Here is a 20,365-nt window from a genome sequence, read left to right as displayed (position 1 = left end):
GGGTTAGGGTTAGGATTAGGGTTGGGGTTAGGGTTTCCAACTAGGCTTTCAAAACTAGGGTTAGGGTTAGGGTTAGACTTAGGTTAGGGTTAGAGTTAGGGTTAGTTAGAGTTAGGGTTAGGGTTACTAACTAGGCTTCCAAAACTAGGGTTAGGGTTAGGGTTTCTAACTAGGCTTTCAAAACTAGGGTTAGGGTTTCCGACTAGGGTTTCCAAGGAGTTTTGCCATCGCTAATTAGGGTTTCAAACTAGGCTCAGGGTTTCCGACTAGGGTTTTAAACATAGGTTAGGGTTTCAAACTAGGTTTTAAAGCTAGGGTTAGGGTTTCCAACGAGGGTTTCAAACTACTTTTAGGGTTTCTAAGATTAGGGTTTCTAACTAGGCTTTCAAAACGAGGGTTAGGGTTTCCGACCAGGGTTTCCAAGGAGTTTTGCCATTGCTATTTAGGGTTTCAAACTAGGGTTAGGGTTTCCGACTAGGGTTTTAAACCAAGGTTAGGGTTACAAACTAGGTTTTAAAGCTAGGCTTAAGGTTTCCAACGAGGCTTTCAAACTACTTTTAGGGTTTCTAAGATTAGGGTTTCTAACTAGGCTTTCAAAACTAGGGTTAGGGTTTTCGACTAGGGTTTCCAAAGTTAGGGTTAGGGTTAGGATTAGGGTTGGGGTTAGGGTTTCTAACTAGGCTTTCAAAACTAGGGTTAGGGTTAGGGTTAGGGTTAGGGTTAGACTTAGGGTTAGGTTAGAGTTAGGGTTAGCGTTAGGGTTAGGGTTAGGGTTACTAACTAGGCTTTCAAAACTAGAGTTAGGGTTAGGGTTAGGGTTTCTAACTAGGCTTTCAAAACTAGGGTTAGGGTTTCCGACTAGGGTTTCCAAGGAGTTTTGCCATCGCTAATTAGGGTTTCAAACTAGGCTCAGGGTTTCCGACTAGGGTTTTAAACATAGGTTAGGGTTTCAAACTAGGTTTTAAAGCTAGGTTTAGGGTTTCCAACGAGGGTTTCAAACTACTTTTAGGGTTTCTAAGATTAGGGTTTCTAACTAGGCTTTCAAAACGAGGGTTAGGGTTTCCGACGAGGGTTTCCAAGGAGTTTTGCCATTGCTATTTAGGGTTTCAAACTAGGGTTAGGGTTTCCGACCAGGGTTTTAAACAAAGGTTAGGGTTACAAACTTGTTTTTAATGCTAGGGTTAGGGTTTCCAACGAGGGTTTCAAACTACTTTTATGGTTTCTAAGATCAGGGTTTCTAACTAGGCTTTCAAAACTAGGGTTAGGGTTTCCGACCAGGGTTTCCAAGGAGTTTTGCCATCGCTAATTAAAGTTTCAAACAAGGGGTAGGGTTTCCGACTAGGGTTTTAAACCAAGCTTAGGGTTACAAACTAGGTTTTAAAGCTAAGGTTAGGGTTTCCAACGAGGGTTTCAAACTACTTTTAGGGTTTCTAAGATTAGGGTTTTTAACTAGGCTTTCAAAACTAGGGTTAGGGTTTCCGACCAGGGTTTCCAAGGAGTTTTGCCATTGCTAATTAGGGTTTCAAGCTAGGGTTAGGGTTTCCGACTAGGGTTTTAAATCAAGGTTAGGGCATTTAGGCATGGAGAGGGGTTGATGATTATTAGTGAAATACGAAGTGAGTTCAAGTGTCCTGAATAGTGTAGTGGATTAACACTCCACCTTCCACACGAGAGACTCGAGTTCGAATCTCGGGCTCATCTACATTTATTCTCAAATATAAATGTGCAACGTGGGGCTCGAACCAGAGTCTCCCGCACATAGGGCAAAGTATTTTACCATTCGGCCAACTTGCTGCAGAAATTGCGAAAAATATTTCTGTATTCATTAGGCATGTACTCAAAGGTTTGCACATATATGAACTATTTTCAAATAAAGTTCAGATCTGTTGTGGTCTAATAGATAAAGCTTTTGCCTTGCGTACATGAAATCCGAGTTCGAGTCCCACGTTGTGTTCTATTTAAAGTGACACAGCGTGGGACTCGAACCTGTGTCTCACATACACCAGACCAAATATTATACCACTCGGCCATTCTGGCGGGAAGTTTTCGCCATTTGATTGCGCATTCATTCAAGAACGGAAGCTTTCCTTGGGTAAAAGGAAATACAACAGAGTGAACTGCTTGGGCATCCTTTGTGAAGTCAACTTCCACCGCTCCTGTACAAAAACCAAGACTTCGTGACCACACTCCAGCTCACCTCAGTTTTAAGGTTTTGAACTAGGCTTTGGCTTTCCATGTGCAACATTAAAAGTGGAGCTCCTTAGTTCCCTGCTCCTTTGAGGCTATTACACTGTTTATGACTCACTTGCTTTTCACTAATGCATTCAATGCAAATAACCTGTCTTTATCTAAAGTAGCTCTGGGAATTAACAGAGAATCAAGAGAGAGTGAGAGAGCAGCGCTTCCTGTTGCCTTGTCTCCAGTTGGGTAATACCTCCTTTTTCTGTAGCGGTTTGCTTCATTTCCTCAGTCTCTCTCTCCGTGGCGGACGGCTGAAATGAGGATCTACAGGAATATGGGTCACAAAATGCATCACACTGATCCTTCTCGACTTTAAATACTTATGAGTGGAGTAGTTCCTAGATAATGTATTGTTTTCTGTGTGTACTGCTTCTGATTGCTACTAGTACGACCTCCGTTTCAGAAGGTAAGAACATCTTTTATTTCTTGAGCTTTAAGCGACAATGCAGAAGTGCTGTCAAAATTCCGTTCCGTAACGAAAGGCTCCCTCTTTTTGACTGTTTTAAAAATTGAGTTTCTTTAAAATGTAAATTGTTCTTTCTGGAATAGCGGCTAACATTCTACCATGTGGACTAACACCCACAGGGAAGAGTAAGAAACTATGCAATGTCGTACCCAAAGATCCATACATCCAAGTGGGATCTGATACTCAGATAGTGTGTGAGAGTTTCTGCGTGCACGGTAGCGTGTACTGGACGGTGGACGGAGTAGTCTTGGACCACAGCTGGATGAGCACCATCAACTCCACACATAGCATCGTGTCCCTGAGGAATGTCACGCGGCGCAAAGCCACGGTGCAGTGCCACCGCGACCATACCAGGGACGTACTCGGAGGCACCATCGTCAGGACATACTGTGAGAATTCATTTTATGCAATTTGAAGAAATAATTGGGATAAAATTATCTGGCAATTTTTCAGGGGAAAATTTGGGGTATGAAAAGTATAGGCGGTATCGGTACTTAGTATCGGTGACTATTGGTATTGTTGTTTGTATTCCTTCACCTTGACTAAAATCATTTTCAAAATGACAATATTTAGATTCATTAAAGTCATTTAAAAAATGGCCCCCAATATGCATTTTTTTTTTTTTTTAAGTCAAAGAAAGTCAGTGTTTAGGATCTTAGATTAAGATTTAGTTGTGGAATTCTGCACCGCCCTGACGTATGTGTAAGAATGCGATTTTTTGTTTTTGGTCGATGTAGCAAAACCCAGCAAAGTCGTCTGCATTTGGCACTATAGAAACGGATCGTCGGGAGGCGTACCCGAGCTTTTCACGTGCACATGGGAGCAACTTGCCGAGGCCTCTGAGAAAATCAACTACACCGTACTGATGTGAGTTGAATATTTAATCATTTTAATATAAAATAATCATGTGTGATACTAAACGTGCGCTCCTTTTTTGAAGCTCTCGCTCAAACACTTCCCAATCGGAAATCTGCAGCAGCCAAAACGTACGAAAATGCACGTCGAAAGATGTGCACCTGTCGGGTTACGTGACTCTGGTGGGCAACCACAGCGTTACAGTGAGAGCCAAAACCAAACATTGGGAGGTCTACTCCGACCCTTATGAATTTAACCCCCATCACATATGTGAGTCACATGAAGGTTATTTAAAATTCAAACACATGACTGGATTTAATGTTGTGTTTCTTTAGTGCAAATTAGATGTCCCAAGTTGAATGTCCAGGCCTTGTATGGTCATCTACTGGCTAAGTGGAACACATCCACATCCTCAAATAAACACTACTGTCAAGTTAAATATAACCAGGTACCAGCGACGCAATCGACATGCCGATAGATTCCATTTATTTTAATATGATTTGAATATTTTTAAGCATTTTAATATATTATTAGATTAAACTAAATTGATGTCATTACATCACTCTATTTTTGCTGAAAATATTTTTTTTTTTTTCCTCAAGGAGGTGCTCAATAAAACTTTAGAACCCGGAGAAAAGGGAAATATGACCATCGAAAACGTAAAGTCCTGCACTTATTACAAAGTTTCAGTCCGCTGCGCTTGGGACAAAGCTCCATGGAGCGAATGGAGCCAAGAGCAAACTGTTTTGAGCCAACTCAATAGTAAGTTGCATCGTTAAAAGTTAAAAATAAAAAAAAATAAAAAAAGGCTCGTTTGATTGTGTTGAAATTGTCAACTTACCTTGGCAGAGAACGATGTCAAGCTGCGCCTGTGGAGGAAAATAAGAGAATCATACAAAAATGGCACAAGAAAAATTGACGCCATGTGGACGGTACAGAAACTTTTCAAATCAATGCGATGAAGTTATCACCAGATATGATAAAAAAAAAAAATCTTTTGTCTTTGCAGGAGATTCCGTCAGCGTGCCAAGGTACATTTAAATATTTTATCCAAGCGTCTGCCAACAAGGAACGCGGGATGCAAGTAGCTTACCCTCAGACTTTATGTGAGAAGTCAACGTGTGCTCTTCTTGTGAATCAAGAGGCACACAAAGTAAAGCTTGAAGTCTTTCGCAACGGGACCTTGCTGGCAGAGGACTCGGTTTATGTTCCAGCTGTTGGAGAAAGTAAGTTTTCATGAAATTAACTCGCCTACGCTAGCCACATGTATTAGATATAAAAGACATATTGGAAAGATTAGTTGTTTGATTTGCTATCATTTATCAAGTGTGTTTTTTTTTAGCTGACCTCCCTCAAGTTGCAAACATGCAAACTTCAAGCCGCAAAGGTGTTATTTTGATCAGCTGGGACGCTCCTTCTCAGTTTGTCAGGGGTTACATGATCGACTGGACCCACGATGGGTGTCGCTACCACTGGAAGGAAATCAATTCCACCAGCACTCCACTGTCGGGTAGGCGAAGAAAAAAAGACCTTAATGATGTGGTTGGCCGTCTTCCGTCCATGAAAATTGCCCCACCATTAGTTTTATGTTTCACCGTCTGTAATGCTTTATCGACGGGCGCTTTAACAGGAAGAGTGACATCATTGTCAATTCCATAGAATCATTCTGAAAGATCCGGTTATCATTCTTCCAGGTCTTCTGGATAATAAGCCGTATAACGTCACCGTCACGCCGCTGTTTGGCGACAAGACGGGTCTCGGCACGCGGGCCTTGCGGATCTGCTCAACAGTCGCAGGTTTGAATCTATCGTTCGATAAGTCGAGGCAATGTTGTAAAGCTACCGTATGCTCCCGACAGCTGCCGCCAATTTCTCCACCATCATGGTGAAGGTGAGTGACAAAAGCGCCCTTGTGAGTTGGGAGATGCAGCGGAAGGATGTTTGCAGCGGGGTGATTGTCCACTACATTGTTTCCTATGGAACGGGCCACGGAGCAAACCTCAGTAAGTTCAAGTTCGCCACTTGCGATTCATTTCTTGTAATATATACAAATTGATTTTGAATCATGTGTCCGTCCGTTTCCAGATGTCACAGTTAATGCTACAAAACAGGAGATTCTTTTGAAGGATTTGATTCCTTACTCCCAATACAGCGTGTATGTCAAGGCCGTAGCACTAACGGGGGCTAGCGAAAGCAACGTCAGGCATTTTAATACAAAAAGATTTGGTAAGTAACTTTGGAATAGTTTCTCATGACCTCTAGTCCATTCATCCTTTTTGTTTATTTGGTCAAAATGAACTCGAGTTACTTCCAAATAAAGCAATAATAGTTATTTGTAGGGATAACAAATGTGCTTGTCTTTGGACAGATCCGAGGTTCGTCACTCAACTTTGCGTTATCGGAACCATCATTATAGTCCTTGTGTTATCTGCGGGGTTATGCTGCGCTATACAGTAAGTGTTTTTTATTGCTTGATAAGAACTTCAAAACAAGGCTTGTTATATCGTATGAGGTAGGGATTGTGAATCGACTACTTACCAAGATGTTTCCTCTCTTGAGGTACAGGAAATTCCTGCAGGAGCCCCTTCCGAACCCAGGCCTCAGTTCCGTTGCGCTGTGGCCATCAGGAGGCCAACAAAAGGTGACTTTAGCTGAATAGAAAGACTGCAGTATTATGATGTATTAAATTGGCACTAATATATGTTTTATCCTCTGTGAAGAACAGCTAATATTAGTGCCATACTGAAGGGAGAAAGAGCAGCACAATGATGCAGTGTGACAAAAAGTCTCATTTAAAAACAAACAAAAAATTATTACTCTGTTTTGATCAATTATGGCATGTTATGTTTTTTTTTCCTATAAAATAAACATTACAAAGGCCTGCTCTTCCCCAGGGTTTGTTCCTTTTCCGGCAATTCAACTATTCATCCGAAAGCATCTGCGCACGCGTGTACATGGAAGAATCCTGGCAAACTTCCACCCTTGATCCCAACCGAGAAGAAGACAGCGGCTCTGTTTTTACCGTAAAGCCTGACGCACACGACGAGAGGCCGCATGGACCCGAAGAGACGTCGACTCAGTCTCCTTCTAGAGAATGCACGACGTTGCTCTCTGAAAGCAGCGGTCAATTAAGCTCGTACCGGAGCCAGGGTTCCGTCAAAAGCCCCACTCGTAGTACTGAGAAAGAATGTCAGACTCTGCTTTCAGACAAGCATGAGCAGCTGACAGCATCGCTAGCTATGTATGTTACTGTGGATATGTTTGAGCAAGACCAGGGCGGGTGAGAAAAATGGAAACATCCCATAATATACAGTCAAGCAACTACAGTATAATCGCATTATGTGTGTGCATGTTGAAATGCATCCCGAATTGATACAAATGTTGTACAGAAATAAATATCTTATGCATGAATGGATTGCTGAAAAACAAAAACTCCTTGTGTGTAAAACAAGTTTTTTTTTTACCTGGATGGATTTAGGGTACATTAAATCTATTACGTATTTTTTGGACAACCCTGTCAGATAAGTGAATTTGAAAAAGTGAGCTTGATCAACAACATTTAAAAACAAATTATATAGTATACAGAAACACATCTAAAGGTAAAAAAAATTATACTTTTAATATATATCTCAAATATACACATATATACATATCTACAAAATTCAGCAAACCAAAAACACCTTTTTAAAAAAAAAAAAAAAACTGTTGAGATGAGCTTTGTAAATGAATGAAAAATCATAGACTGGCTTAAAAATGTGTTTCCTGGCCTGTGGTGTAGCTTCCACTGTCCCAGCTGTGCCATTTGAAAATGAATAGTCCTGCCAGCAAAGTGGCAAATGCAGCACCCAAAACTCCCCCTGAAACAATAGCTGTGCATAAAACAAAACATTTTTAATATTATGTCTATGTAAAAATGGAAAATTCACTTTGTAGTACCTGTGAAAATTTCCTCATATTCCAAGAAGCTCTTGTGTTTCCGTTCGATGAAAACGGCTGACTCTGTGTCTTGGGCGAGCTCTCTTAACTGACTCAAGGTCAGATCGGAACCACCCTAAAAGACAAACTCAATATTATGCTTGATGATTTGACAGGTCCAAATGCAGTACTACAAAGCTTGGTCACTGAACAAATGAAAGTTACAAGGAATGCTACTTCCATAACAACATGAAAAATAGTGCAAAAATATTTATAAGCTCGTCACTAAGACAACTGGTAGGGTGTGAGCGTAATGCTTTTGTTAAGTTATAAATAAACATGGATTTAACGTGTTATGCGTCATACTTGTTTGGGTTCGGTTTTCAACACTCCATCCGTTGTATTGTCACCTGGTAGAGAAAAGGGAATTTACAATTACCAAAATAGGCAAATCTCAATTTGAATATTTTTTACAGGTAACAAAAAATAAATGTACAATACCAACATCATAATTTGTCACACAGAAAGAAAAAAAAATGTTAGAAAAGGCATGTTACTAGGTGGACTGTACATAAAATTAACTTTAGATAATGGAAAATCAAATATTACCTTCATCTGCACTGTCCTGGTTGTTACCTAATCCAACGAGGTCTTGAGTTCCATCACAAAACTAATGCAACGAAGGAAACAATTGTCATGTATCACACATAATGTGGTGTCATCAATGCTGATCTTGACTTTACTAAATATGTCCGAGCACAGCCAGAAGACCTTCAACAAACCATTTTGATGCACAATGATGCACTTCCACATGTATTTTTGAACATGTTGATTTATGTGCCTTATTGGCATAACATGAAATTATGTGAAAATGTGAAAAAAATGATTTTGTGTTTGGTCGATCTTATGTTCAAAAATAAAGTTCACTTCACTTCACATTTGGGACTGCAACGGAAGGGATGGTGCCAAATACCAGGCCCTCTAATTCACCAAATATCGCTCCCCTTGGGTTGTTTTGGAGATGTGACGTCGCACAAGAACTGTTTTGGAATGTGGTTTGAAACAGGAATAACGGCGCAGAAAACGTATGCACGCAGAAACTATGCAAACTCCACCCAATTATCTGTAGGGTAAAGCTGAGTTTCGAAACCGTTGAGAGTCTTAAACAGACTTTCTTTAAAAACTGCAGAAGCAAGTACCACGTGGTACAGTACAGTAAACAAGATACAAGCGTTGTATCCAATATATTTCAAATAACGCTCGGTTGATTGACATCCGCATCTAGGTATTATTTTAGTAGACAAGAAAAAAAAAATACACTTAGGAGTGTAATGTAGTACAGTTCGACAAAACTATACACCACAAACAATGTAACACTTTATATTCTGTTAAATTAATAGCACTGTGTGGTCAGTGCATGTTGTGTGGTTTACGGAAATGAAACGAATATGCGACAACGAAACAAGCGTTTAAAAACATCTCTGAGAGAAGCTGAACTCAGGCTTACCGTTTTATCGACTGTGCATACGGAGAGCAGAATTAACACCGTTAGCGTGTCCTTCATGTTTTCTTCGTGGAAGACAGTTATTCCGATTTTCTACGCCTCAGACGTCATTTTCCAGTTGACGCCTCGTTACTCCGCTAACACGCGAAGCGAAGACGACTACGACAAAATCTTTAAGATGAAGCCGTATTTTTAAAAAAATAACTCAACCACTTAACTGGTAACTACTCGTTTGGCCTATGGAAGAGAACGTGCATTTTGTAAATTTAGAAAACACTAAAGAAGTGGAAAACTGGTGAGCCGTGATTGGTCGTTAACTCAGCTGACCATGTGATGTCATCTTTAGGCGACCGGAAGTGGCAGAGTATAATAAACGTTACCAAATGAGATGAAATATTGCGTTTTTTCTCGCAGAAAATTTCTAAACTACTTCTTAAAAAAAGTAAAATAAATAAATAAAAAAAACCACAAAATGCAGGTAAAATGTTAGAAGAACAGTTTAATCATACATAGTCACAATTCTGCCTCCAAAAATGAGTTTGTTTTCTTCATCTAACAGCTGGAAATGTACATAAGGCCACCTGAAAATGTACATGACTTTGACAGTGTGACAAAACTCATATGTTCATATTTATATAATTGACAATATTTTACAATGTTTTTTGCTTACAAGGTAGTAGCCGTTCCAAAATACAGCCTTTTCTGTACAAAAATATTTGTCATATCCTGTGAGGTCAGCAGACAATTAAAAGGCAGCCTGATTTTGAGGATTTTTTTGTTTTTAAAATCCATGTTTTCTTTGAAAAGTGTCACACATCAGAAAGCCTATCAACAGTGGATGTTACAGCAGCTCCAGTACAAATAAGAGGCTGGCCTTTTCCCATAGGAGATTAAAAACAAAATTACACGCCAGATTGTGAAGCCATAAAAATGATTTTTTTCTCTTTAAAATAACACTTGCTCAGATAAAACTGTATACATAAAATTCAAAGGGGCGAAAGGAGTGATGAATATACACACGTCAAAATGCACACTTTTTGCCTTTTTCCTCCCCACTAAAATGTAGAAGACATCCCATTTACAGCATAAACAGTTACAAATGTACAACTGTACAGAGGGAATAAAAGCATCACTACAAGTTTGCAAGGCCTGTCAAACACCACTAGACATTTTTCTCACTTAGGCTAATAATAATAAGGATAATAATAATAATCTTACAATTACTGACTGCACATATACTACATATATTCTACAATTCAAAGAAGCCATCACTACAAGTATTACAGGACAGTTGTATAGGTTTAGATGGCCCCACCGGCATCCAATCAAAAGAGTTGAAAAATACAAACGTTGGAGATTTAAAAATCTGACTTAAAAATCCCTTCTTCCAAGTCCCCAGTAATAATTCCATCTCATGTACAATGCTGGGATAAAGCTCCCCTTTACAATTTCGACTATTCTTAGGTGGTGGATGAGTTGAGGAGGTGGAGAGGGGGGGGGGGGGGGGTTAAGTCCATCACAGCGACCGGAAAGCAACAATTAAGAATCACACAAAAAGATGCTACACTAAACTACTTTTTAAGCAAGAGATGATTATTTAGTACATAAAATTAGCTCAGAGCAGTGTTCATTTCTTACTTAAAGACACTAATAAGGATCAAGAGGGGGCAAAAAAAAAAAAAAAAAAAAAATCATCATCATAATAGTTCAACCTACCACAGCATGCCGCCAATGCCTCTCACCACATCATTAAATCGTCGCTGTATAACTTAATACCTTTTTTTTGTTTTGTTAGTACCTGTTACATTATGTGACGAATGGAAGTGGGGGAGCCTCTTTGGGCTCAGCCAGTCTCTCTTTGGGTACCAAAACAACTCAAGACTTTGAGCAGCTGACCGACAAGGTAAACTTCAATCGCTCTTGCTGGCGAGGGAGGAGGAAAGGATGCAAAAGGGGCCGGGGAGGACAAGGCAGGAAAAAGGCCCCATTTAAAAACACTACCACTGATTTGTTCCCCCATTTCAAGCAAGCAAAAAGGTCTCGCTCAAAAGACCCGTGGCACCTCACGCATAGCACAGACCTGTGGACAGAGGCGTTTGTGACATTTGGTCTGTGCCATGCTGTTTGAAATCAGTTGCTTTGGCATGGGGACACTGTGTGGGGGTATCAACTCCACGTGGGGTCATACGTAAATATTCCTGGGCTTAGACGAGTCGGTTTTGAAAGTAAATGGAATTTCTGTCACTCTGTTTCAGCGATTGATAGGTCACTTGCTGGTGTGAATGTTAAGTTTCAGCAAATGTGGTTTTCTTTCTACAAAGAATTTACAAGGTAAAAAAAAAAAAAAAGTACAATATGAAATAGATCAATTACATAATTAACAATGGCCTTGTGCTTTACCCAACAAAATAAGCCTGGGACCTCACCACGTGTTAGCTGTCACAGCATTCATTTTAGGGTGAAATTAACTTTTTTTTTTTGGGTAATTGCCCCACGGGAAAAAATCATTGAGATAAAAATTTAAACATGCTGAGAACATTTGCCTCTTTTTAGGGGGGAATCCAAGATGGCGGATTTGACTACATGAGGCCGTTTGTGGGGCCACCGATGGGACCCAACTCAGATCCGCTCTTCATGTAGTACTTTTCCAGCTTGGCCAGAATGTGTTTCCCATAGGTGTACTTGCGTAAGGTGGCAATGTGAGGCCGGATCTAGGAGGGAAGTTATGAATAATAACAATGATAATAATAAGTCAGCCTTTACTAGCACACCTACCTTGTGCATGATGATTTTGCGCTGAGCAGGTTCAGCCATGTCGATCATTCTTTGGACAACGTAGTTGGCGTACTGGTCCTTCATCATCGTGTACAGGGCGCTGTGGGGGCCGTCCTTCTGGCAGCACACCTCGTCGATCAGGAGAGCTCTCTCGGCACGTGAGGAGTGGATCACGCACTTCTCCACCACGTTGCTGATGGCCAAAAGACATGACAATGACTCGGTAATTAGCGCTCAGAGAACGAGCCACGCCCGAGAATGTGAGATGAGACGCAAATACGCCAAAGGCGAATTCGTAGTACACCAGTACCACTCTTGTTTTTCTGTGCACTTAAAATCGAGGATAGAGTCGCAGTGTCACGACTTACCTTGCAAATTTATGTTGGCTGAGTAGAAGGACTTTCCCACGCACTTCTGCAACAATCTTGCTCTTGTCTTCCGGTCTCCCGTGCTCCAAAACATGCTGAATTACGTAGTTGCCGTACTGATCCTGCAAAGGGGAGGCGGGGGGGCAAGATCAACGACGGCTGGGCAAGAGCAACAATTTTGTCAAAATCACGAGACACCCATTCATCTGGCGCTCGGTGAGGTCGGGAAATCATGCATGGTCGCGGCGGCGAGATAAATGAAGACGGCCTCGAGTTGACTATGATGTCATCACTGCGGAAGGTCAAACAAAACGGATGCCGCTGGTTTTGCACAAAGAAAAGCGGCAGCATCTTTGCCCCTTTCGGAAATGGGTGATAGACAGTTATGGGGATGAGTTAGGTGTGAGCGGAAGGGAGACAACACCACTCGGAATTGGTTCCACCTCGAGATTAGCGATTAGATGAGCGGACGCTAGCCGTTCCGATTTGCTCTCGAGCCACTTTCACCGGTGTCATTTTTCAATTTATTTCAATTCAACGGCAGCGTTTGAGGTCTATTCATCAAACGAGCGAGCTTGGAAACACCAAAACGAGAGATGCGACGGGCAAACGAGGATCGTTGGACAGAAGGGATGCCTCTGTGGTATTAAGTGAGAAAGGGGAAAGGCAAGAAAATAAATGACAGCTCGGCAGATTAGGGGACCCCTAAAAATTCACAACTCCATCTATCGTAACATTAAGATTATTAGAAGAGTGAAGAAAAAGAAAGAAATAAAAACATGGACATCCTTGAGAGAGGCAAATTGCTCTGACCTTGAACAGTGCATCACGGGACACTGTATAATATGTTTTGGGTGTCATCTCCAATGATACGCCTTGATATTTCTGGATGGAATAAGTGAAGGGGAAGGGAGGGGGGGGGGGGATGTTTGAATATTCACATGTAATGAAAGCTAACACAGCACAAATGCATTTTTTTTTTTTTACATTTAGCAAACACTGACTAGGAGGCTAAAATATGAAATGTTGGAGACATGCATATAACACGAGCACAGCAATGATGACGAAACTGTAATTGCTAGAAGAAGGCGGTCGTGCTTACCTGCCCCAGCTGCTCCGAGTGCTGATGCAGCTCTTCCAGTATTGGCAAAGTCTGCTCCTGGGTGCAGTGCTCCAAAATCCGTTGGATGACTCTACAGCCGTAGGGGTGCGTGGAGAGGACAAAAACCTGCAAGAGCAGCAGAAAGAAAATAAAACGATTAAAAAAAAAAAAAAAATGTTTTTTTTGTTTTGAAAACACACCACACAAAACCAAAGTGAAATAAAAAAATCAACAAAGGGAAATTCTACTTGTGCTTGAGGTGCAGTTCAGGTTTTTTCAAGCAGACGACACACCCAGTGATTAATTGCGACAATGCGGCCATTTCAGTCGAGGTTTCAACCCTTCGTTAACATAACACACGTGACACGTACCTGGCCTTGGAAGGCATCGATAATGAACTGTAGCGCTTGAGGCTGCACACACTCAATGCACTTCTGCACCACGTGGTTTCCATTCTGGTCCTTCACACACTTTAAAACATGGCCATCCAGCTCACGAACAATGTCGCTCTGAAAGCAAAACCATTTTGCGAGGAAAAGTTCAGATCCTTCACAACGCTGTCGCGGCGTTGAAACGAAAGCCTCGAGTCTTTCGGTGTAAAAAGAATCAATGCGAGAAAAATCGCACTTACAATTACCTGCTGGTCAGAAGAAATGGACTCCAGGGCTTTTTGAATCACCCTGCAGCCGTACATCTGTAAGGCCAGCGGGAGGACATGGCCGCGGATGCGAGTGGCCAAAGCCAGCTTCTGGTCAGCGCTACCAAACTGCAACGCAGAAATCACAACGTCGAAATCAGACACGACTCTACGAAGCAAGTCGCGGTTGAATTGCTCCGGCGCACCTCGAAGAACTTCTGGATGACGTAGTTGCCGAACACATCTGTCATCAGCTGGTACGCGGCTTGGAGAATCTCTCCGAAAACCATCTGTCTCTCAGCGGGACTGGCCCTCTCCAGCTTCTGCTGGATGAATCTGTCCAGAGAGAGAAAATGCAAGTTAAAAAAAAAAGGATTCTCAAAATTCTTAAAACTGGGATTTCCCAAACCTGGATCCATGTTGGTCTTGAGAGAACTCCACCATGTGTCCAGGCAGGTCTCGGAGCTGAAGGTTGGGGAAGCGGTTGTTCCTAAAGTCTTCCAGGAGGCGGCTGCGGCCGGACGGCATCACGTCCGAGCGGCTGTAGCGGGGCCGAGCCGGCGGGAAGAGCTGGCTGCTGGAATTGAATAGGCTGGACGTCCCGCCGGCGCTGCGGTACTTGGCCTCGGCTCCGGGTGCTGCGGAGATGTAACGCCCGCTGCCATTTGTCAAGCCACCTGGGATTACAGAACAATAGCCATCATCATTAAAAAAAAAAAACAATCGGGTTAGTTTATGCAATTGCGGGAAAATGCTATATAGGCTATATTTATGCTCTCACCGAGGTGAAGGCTGGAGGAGGACCCGTGAGAGGAGGGCAGAGAAGGTGGGGGAGTGAGAGGGGAGTGGCCGGGGGTGAGTCCGATGGGGCTGGGTGAGGAGGAGTAACTTAGGCTGTTGTAAAAGGGCTGGCCGATGGGAGTTAAACTGCTGCTGCCGCGCTTGTAAAGCTCAGAGCTTGTCAACAGGGAGTCCCTGCGAGACACGCTGCTACTTGTAGAGCTCGGCACTACAAGGAGAAGGAGAGCCAGGGGTTGGAATCAAAGCAAAAAAGTCCAAACATCGCAAGGAATCCCCGGCGTTTGCGCACTGACCCGAAGAGCCGAATCCTCCCAGAGCGGACGCCAGACCGACGCCCAGGGAGCTGCCGGTGCTGCTGAAGCCCAGCGAAGAGCTCTGCGGCGGGGGCGGAGCGGACGTATGCGAGAAAAGCGAGCTGCTCTGAGAGGTGTTGGGGACAGAGAAGGAGAAGGAGCTCGATTGCAGGCCGCTGTTCTGCGGGGGGGCCTGCTGCTGCTGAGGTTGGGGTTGAGGCATGGAGCGGTACATGCCGTTTGCCGGAGGGCCCGACATGTTGTTACCAGAACCTGACGCAGACGCTGCAGCTGCTGGTCGGGAGAGAGCAAAGATTGTGATGAGGCTAAAATGAATCATTTCCTGGTTGGGTCGAACCACTTATCCATATATTGACAATGTTGACTTACCAGCCTGCGCTGCTGCAGGATTGATGAGCAGAGGAGTCTGCACTAAACGAACCGGTCCTCCAAGTCCAGTTCGAGCGCTAGGGCCCATGACCAGGGCCCCGGTCTGATCGTAGTAAGCTGCAGGGGCCAACACCTGATAACCTGAGAGGGAGCATGAGAAAGCAAATCTGTCAGCAAAATCAGTGAACATGCAAGCTGCGTTTCGCATGGCACGATGGATTCCAGGACGTGCGCTGACCGGACATTCCCGCGTAGGCCAGTGCGGGGTTTGCGGCAGCAGCCGCCGCCGCCGCCGCCAAAGATTCCTGCTGGCTTTGTTGACCTTGCCCGGGCGTGAGCGGACGCTGGTTGTTACCTGCGCGCATTACCTGCTGGCGGGAATAATAATGTCAAAAATAATTGATGCACATAGCAAAAACAGTTTTGCAACTCCATGTGGGAATAGTGTTAAAAAGAGCTTTCGAGCTCTTACCTGAGGTTGGCCTGGCCCTGGTCCCTGATTGGATGCTTGCTGATTAGCAGAGTGATTGGCAGTGGATGCGGCCTGTTGCTGAAAAAGATTGGCTGGGTACACACCCCAAGGAACACCATAGTACTGCGGTGGAACCACCGTGGGCCCTGCAGAGAGAAAACAAAACACACTGGAGTACGACGGTGTTGCCAAGTCGTCCGAAAGATGCGACAGTTCATACGTGGGACCGATTGCAAAAGACCTGGCGTGTCATGTGATCACCTGCAAGCGTAGCTGCCGCCGCCAAGCCTGCTGCGGTGTACGGATCGGTTCCAGGGGGTCCGGCGTTGATGATGTAAGGGTTTGGCACAAATGCAGGAGCGAGGCCAGCTAAGTGGTAGTTCAAGAAGATAAAAAGATGATTAGCAAGGGTATACAATAGCGCTACGGTGGATCACGTCAAATACGGTACTACCAAGGTGCTGCTGTTGAGCCGCCGCCAGAGCGTACTGTTGCTGCTGGGCAGCTGAGAGCTGCTGAACAGTGAGGGGATTTGACCGCTGGAACAACTGCAAATGGACCAACGAGCTTTAGAGCCGGCGGCAAACTTACAATTGACGTCCTTCGTTCAAAAACACACCTGCTGCTGAGAGTTGTAGTCAAACAACCCCACTGGCGTTCCAGAGGAATCCACCTGAATCTGGTTCCCGGCATATTCAAACTGGAGGGACTCCACGCCGGCTTGTTGCTCCATACCACCCATGTTTTGGGCTTCTTGGTTCTGAAAGTCCTCCACTGGGCCCTTGTTGTGGTTCTGTTGTTGCAGCGCATGAGCAAGGGTGTGTGCGTGAACGTGGGCGTGGACATGGTGCTGGGCCATCATCTCCAGTCCCGCCTGGTTAGGGCCCATCCTCTCCACGGCCTCAGTTGGAGAAGCTTGACGGCTTCCTGGAGTTGGACTGAAGGGCAAAGAAATCCCGTTAGGACGCGAGAAAATAGGTTTGATATTTTGCTTAAAAAAAAAAAACATACTTGAAGTCTTTGCAGTCTCTGTCCATGCCATTTAGTAAACTCCTTCCGTTGGCTTTCGTGGCATCTCCGTCATCCCCCACTTTCAACTCTGGGCTCTTGTCTTCCTCAAAAGGGGAAACTTTCTCAGTGCCATCGTTCTTCTCTCTCCCGTCCTGGTCCGGATCGCCTCCGCCCTGGTATTAGTGACAACAAAAGCTTAGCGGGGGTGCCAGTGAGGCATTTTCATCCCATTTTGCAAGAAAGTGCATTTCAACTCACATAGCCGCCGTTCCTGTACCGGGCGTCCATCTTGTCGCCAGGAGACGAGCTCAGGACGTACTCCACCATGCTCACACCCAAGCCGCCGCCCTCCGAGCGAGGCGACAGCACGGAATTGGCATCGCCGTTGCCGTGGAAACCCTGACCCGGCCGTCGCTGGACCATGATTGGCTGGGAGACTGAGTGGTCTAAAGAAAAAGGCTGGCATCAAAGATCTACAAAGCTGGCCATAAAACTTTACGAATGAATAAAAAGAATATCTATTTCAAGTTCTTTACAGACGACTGGGATTAAAAAGAAAAAAAAGGGGGGGGGGGGTATGACTCACGTGATGAGCCCCATGCATTATCCCTCCACTCCTCCCCAAGAAGCATTCCTTTTCTTCCATCCTTCGCCAGTTCATCGGAATCCCACAGCTTTTTGGCTGGCAAAAGCTGCGAATGAAACAAAATGCGATCAAGCCGTGCTTCTGAGTTCTATTACGGTGACAAAGGCTCCTTACCTCTCCCATTCCTCTGGACTCCAAAGCGAGAGCTTGAAAGTCGTAGTTCATTTCATCCACAGCGCGGACCTGAGACAAAAAGGAACACAAATCATCCGCGAGTGAGCTCGGTTGCTATCGCTTACATTTGTCAAATGACGATTTATCCAACTTTCTCCGCCAAATGCGTGCTACCTGATCAACGTGATTGGGGTCCCCGGTAGGCCAGCGGTGCTTGCTCGGCGCGCAACCCCCCAGCTGTTCCCCGGGCTGCCTCTGGAAGAAGTATCCGACCATAGCGTCGTCCTGCGAACGACCGCTCAGCGGCGGCTGCGGCGTTCCCGGCGTGGGGTTGCCTGCCCTGTCCATGCCTTGTAAGTGGGGGCCTCCTGAAGCCTGGCCAGCCACTGCGGCGAGGGGCCCTCCGCTGTGGACCCTGACAACTCCGGCATCAGGAGTTCCATTTGCATGCAGCATCCCACCTCTCGTCTCCTGCCAGGCCACGTCATTCATACCTAGGATGCTGCATGGAATGCTCATTCCACGGGAAAGCCTAAAGAGAACAAAGACTCGCCATTTAGGTCTTTTTCCCCCCCCCTTTAAGGCATTCAAGGTGTCTTTTTTTCCCCCTTTAAGACTTTCAAGGTGAACAACCGACAGTTTGTTGTTGCTTGTACAGACTAGCGGGTCCTTGGACTTTAAATGACAGCAGCATCTTGTGATGGTTGTTGTCATATTGCTTTATGTTGTCATTGAAAATCCATACAAAATGAGCATGGTCTTGTGACATATTCATCTTCAGTATTTATGATACTGATGCCATTCGTCTAGTGATGGTCTTGTAATATTGTCTTTGCTGCAAATGTGTGTACAAAACTTTTGTTTTGCTGTCCAAGCAGGGATTTCACAACGAATGTTTCTTAGTTTTCACATTGTATCATTTCAAGAGGAGTCATCAACTACATTAAATCAGTCCTGTAAGCAAAATGGCAATTTCTTGAGCATTTTCTTTGTTAACCCAACAATGCTATTTCCACTTAAAGAGTTATATAGCTTGTTAAATTGACAGTCTAATGACCAAAGCAGCAATAGCTGGCCTATTAAGATGACAATAATTTCAAACTGAAGAGTGCTGAATTACAAATTACAGTTAATGAGGAAACGGAAAAAGAACAAAACAAGTGCCGCTTGTTAGCATTCGTCGTTAGCTTCGCTCGTGCTCATATAAGCGGCGTTGTTGCATCGCTACTACTGAGCGAGGAGTGTATAAATGTGTAATAACGACTTAGCAACACACATCGCCAAGCGAAGTGACAGTTTTAGTTACGCGATATACATAATTGAAACATTTTCAAAAGCGTATACAGGTTGATGCGGCAAACTGACGCTAGGCTAGCTCGACAGACGAGCTAACTAGCAAGCTAGCTGCTAAACGCTGCTAACTTGGTAGATTGCACGCCTGGGTATCAATAGTGGACTATTCGTTTGATCATTCCGGTGTTTTGGTTCACTTTGATCCCAAGGTCCAATTTAGCTGCACACGCTAGCTCGTTTTTCTGGCATTAGCAAGCTCCATGGATAGCCAGGGTAGAGCTCGACACGCCTGGCCTGTTTATTATGGCTTGTCTGTGCATAACATCAAAGTTTACTTTAGAAAATCAGCACTGCAATTTTTACAACGAGCATTTGGGTGCAGTGCTTGATGTCGGGTGATGTTTTACTGGTTCGTACGGTCGATTTTATAACACGGAACAAGCAGACATTTCGCATCGGTTGCTGTGCTAGCGCCACTAGCCTAGTTGGTGTTGTACGCGAGCTAAAAGCAAGCAAACACTCAGCGGTTAAACAACATGGCACCCCTTCAAGTTCCAAACAGAGGGGCCTTAACCGCTAAACAAAAGGGGAAATGCTCGCACAACGGCGTCGGTGTGTAAAACACACACGCGGCGCCACCTTGTTCCGTTTATCGACACTGAACAAAAGAGCTCAGAATACTTACGCGTAGTCGTATGGAGGAAGGCTCCGGGCTTGAGGCACGCCGTAAACCAGATTCTATATTGTTTTGTTTCCTTGGAGAGAGCGCTGATTTTTTTTTTTTTTGGGTTGCAAGGCTTTGATAGCCTCGGCTAATAGTTGGCCCGTGATGCTGCCCCCTTCATGTAAACAGTGTGAAGTGCACCGTCGTGCGCACAGCAGCGTCAAAAGAAAAGTCCCCTCCCATTCCAACTGCTTTGTTCGGTATAGAGGTGCATTCTGTCTTTTTTTTTTTGTGTGTAATCTACTTCGTTACTTTGATTTTAAATCAGCTGGTCTTACTGCTCAATTACTTGGTCAGCTGTAACTAAAAGTCTGCTGGGGGGAAAAAATGACAAATGACCCAGGAGAGAGCTGCCGAACTAGTTTGACAACAAAACAAACACGGTTACGTATGCATAAATGTACTGAAATCTAAGTCTCTAATTTCAAGTTAAAAAAAAAATTTAAAAAGTGTACTATAATTCATGATCGTTGGGTTATTTTGATAAAAGCATTTCACAGGCATTTATTACCTTGTAATTATTTTAAATGGTGTGAAAATAATCAAAGCAATGCCTTAAGAGATTTGATTGTTTCTATCGTTTTTGCAGACTCAGTACGAAATAAGCTTTGGTGATTCGATTCCTTGCGGTTTTTAACCAGCTCGTTGACGAACGACCCACCCTACTTCCGTTGCTTTTCCACCCAAAATGATTTAATTCTGCGTCATTACAAATATCCGTGTTATACTCGACGGCCTACATGACATAAATGTGCACAT

General features: G+C 43.9%; 2 protein-coding genes and 1 long non-coding RNA gene across 13 annotated transcripts; 1 reads left to right on the top strand and 2 right to left on the bottom strand.

The window, feature by feature from the left end:
* The first annotated feature begins 2,456 nt into the window (after positions 1–2,456).
* Positions 2,457–6,987, top strand: LOC119118103 (interleukin-6 receptor subunit beta-like). Of its 3 annotated transcripts, XM_037244863.1 has the most exons (16): positions 2,457–2,647; positions 2,827–3,096; positions 3,445–3,574; positions 3,648–3,832; positions 3,898–4,010; positions 4,165–4,324; positions 4,412–4,494; positions 4,572–4,788; positions 4,905–5,072; positions 5,257–5,358; positions 5,421–5,564; positions 5,647–5,787; positions 5,930–6,014; positions 6,121–6,202; positions 6,456–6,502; positions 6,539–6,987. In XM_037244863.1, exons 1-16 carry the CDS (start codon positions 2,587–2,589, stop codon positions 6,843–6,845), a joined length of 2,295 nt encoding a protein of 764 aa, XP_037100758.1. In that variant the 5' UTR covers positions 2,457–2,586; the 3' UTR covers positions 6,846–6,987. The 3 variants fall into 3 exon arrangements, with proteins under 3 accessions (XP_037100758.1, XP_037100757.1, XP_037100759.1); XM_037244862.1 differs by having other exon boundaries at positions 6,456–6,987; XM_037244864.1 differs by lacking the exon at positions 2,827–3,096 and having other exon boundaries at positions 2,509–2,647; positions 6,456–6,987.
* LOC119118105 lies at positions 2,462–9,270 on the bottom strand. The gene is made up of 7 exons (XR_005096648.1): positions 8,984–9,270; positions 8,086–8,146; positions 7,843–7,886; positions 7,498–7,612; positions 6,100–7,430; positions 4,404–4,431; positions 2,462–3,094 (listed from the first exon to the last, which is right to left on the bottom strand). It is a non-coding gene; the product is annotated as an uncharacterized LOC119118105 (long non-coding RNA).
* Positions 9,271–9,459: 189 nt separating this feature from the next.
* Positions 9,460–20,317, bottom strand: pum2 (pumilio RNA-binding family member 2). Of its 9 annotated transcripts, none has more exons than XM_037245344.1 (23): positions 19,568–20,317; positions 17,764–18,121; positions 17,590–17,658; positions 17,416–17,521; positions 17,088–17,275; positions 16,830–17,002; positions 16,438–16,756; positions 16,273–16,366; positions 16,080–16,187; positions 15,819–15,964; positions 15,585–15,717; positions 15,347–15,487; positions 14,957–15,250; positions 14,644–14,871; positions 14,272–14,539; positions 14,069–14,198; positions 13,857–13,991; positions 13,597–13,734; positions 13,226–13,351; positions 12,937–13,008; positions 12,124–12,245; positions 11,756–11,948; positions 9,460–11,691 (listed from the first exon to the last, which is right to left on the bottom strand). In XM_037245344.1, the coding sequence occupies exons 2-23, from the start codon at positions 18,106–18,108 to the stop codon at positions 11,560–11,562; spliced, it is 3,660 nt and encodes a 1,219-aa protein (XP_037101239.1). In that variant the 5' UTR covers positions 18,109–18,121; positions 19,568–20,317; the 3' UTR covers positions 9,460–11,559. The 9 variants fall into 9 exon arrangements, with proteins under 9 accessions (XP_037101239.1, XP_037101242.1, XP_037101241.1 ...); XM_037245347.1 differs by having other exon boundaries at positions 13,863–13,991; XM_037245346.1 differs by having other exon boundaries at positions 14,957–15,247.
* Between the last annotated feature and the right edge of the window lie 48 nt (positions 20,318–20,365).

This window comes from Syngnathus acus, chromosome 24 (genome assembly GCF_901709675.1).
Source record: "Syngnathus acus chromosome 24, fSynAcu1.2, whole genome shotgun sequence".
NCBI classification, from domain to species: domain Eukaryota; kingdom Metazoa; phylum Chordata; class Actinopteri; order Syngnathiformes; family Syngnathidae; genus Syngnathus; species Syngnathus acus.
This window is presented reverse-complemented; position numbering and strand designations above follow the sequence as displayed.

Excerpts from the sequence above, each read along its gene's own strand:
- LOC119118103 (XM_037244862.1), top strand. The coding sequence starts at position 2,587 with ATGTATTGTTTTCTGTGTGTACTGCTTCTGATTGCTACTAGTACGACC. Across the intron at positions 4,011-4,164 it reads GTCAAGTTAAATATAACCAG|GAGGTGCTCAATAAAACTTT; the intron begins GTACCAGCGACG and ends TTTTTCCTCAAG. Across the intron at positions 6,015-6,120 it reads GGGTTATGCTGCGCTATACA|GTACAGGAAATTCCTGCAGG; the intron begins GTAAGTGTTTTT and ends TCCTCTCTTGAG.
- pum2 (XM_037245344.1), bottom strand. The coding sequence starts at position 18,108 with ATGAGCATTCCATGCAGCATCCTAGGTATGAATGACGTGGCCTGGCAG. Across the intron at positions 17,522-17,589 it reads AGTCCAGAGGAATGGGAGAG|CTTTTGCCAGCCAAAAAGCT; the intron begins GTAAGGAGCCTT and ends TTTCATTCGCAG. Across the intron at positions 16,367-16,437 it reads ACTACAACTCTCAGCAGCAG|TTGTTCCAGCGGTCAAATCC; the intron begins GTGTGTTTTTGA and ends GTCCATTTGCAG.